This window comes from Octopus bimaculoides, chromosome 14 (assembly GCF_001194135.2).
Source record: "Octopus bimaculoides isolate UCB-OBI-ISO-001 chromosome 14, ASM119413v2, whole genome shotgun sequence".
Lineage (NCBI taxonomy): Eukaryota > Metazoa > Mollusca > Cephalopoda > Octopoda > Octopodidae > Octopus > Octopus bimaculoides.
Window position 1 is genome coordinate 21130088 of NC_068994.1, and position 687 is coordinate 21130774.

At 34.1% G+C, this 687-nt stretch overlaps 1 protein-coding gene across 1 annotated transcript in view; it reads right to left on the reverse strand.

Moving 5' to 3' along the window:
* Positions 1-367: 367 nt before the first annotated feature.
* LOC106876122 (uncharacterized) overlaps positions 368-687 on the reverse strand; it is a 3868-nt gene continuing 3548 nt past the window's right edge. The window contains exon 2 of the mRNA XM_014924531.1: positions 368-476. Coding sequence (XP_014780017.1) covers positions 368-476 — 109 coding nt within the window. The remainder of the gene's footprint in view (positions 477-687) is intronic.

A 687-nucleotide genomic window follows, 5' to 3' on the forward strand; every position in this document is an offset into this window, starting at 1 on the left:
ATGGTGACTGGTGGTTAGCCTGTGTTATAGAAACATACCCAGAAACTATGCAAGTAAAACTCACCTTTCTTGAACCTAAGGGACTCTCATCATCATTTCAGTATCCTAGAAAGTCAAATGTTTTAACAGTGGGTTATTTAGATATCCTTTGTAAATTTGACCCCTAGAACTGCTACAGGAAGAACATATACTTTGACAGAAAAAGAAATGAAAAATGCACCAGAGTTATTAATTTCAAGAAAATTGTCTCGTTAAATTTCAAACATTTCAGAATTTCATCTAACAAGTACCTAATCATTTAAAGCAAGACAAGGGTGGGGGAGTTGGGACATGTGGTTTCATCTGCTAAGATATCAGGAGTGACCCCTTAGGCAATGGGGACGTCAACAATTTCTTTGATGATTCTAAGTGTTGGCAATGGCATTGCCACTTTTGACCATAGCAGAGCAGAAAAGTAGTTAAAGTAGATATTATTACTGAAATAATAAAAATGCTTATTTTGATTATCAGCACTTTGTTTTCTCCATCAAGCTCAAATTATCTTGATTAGCAAGCGATTTTTGATAATTTGTCACTACTTTTCACTATGATTATATTTATTAAAAATATTTCCCATTGAAAAGGGAATAAGAATCCATACAAATTAAAAGGTTATAGGCAAAAAGTACACGTGGAAACAGCAGGGTC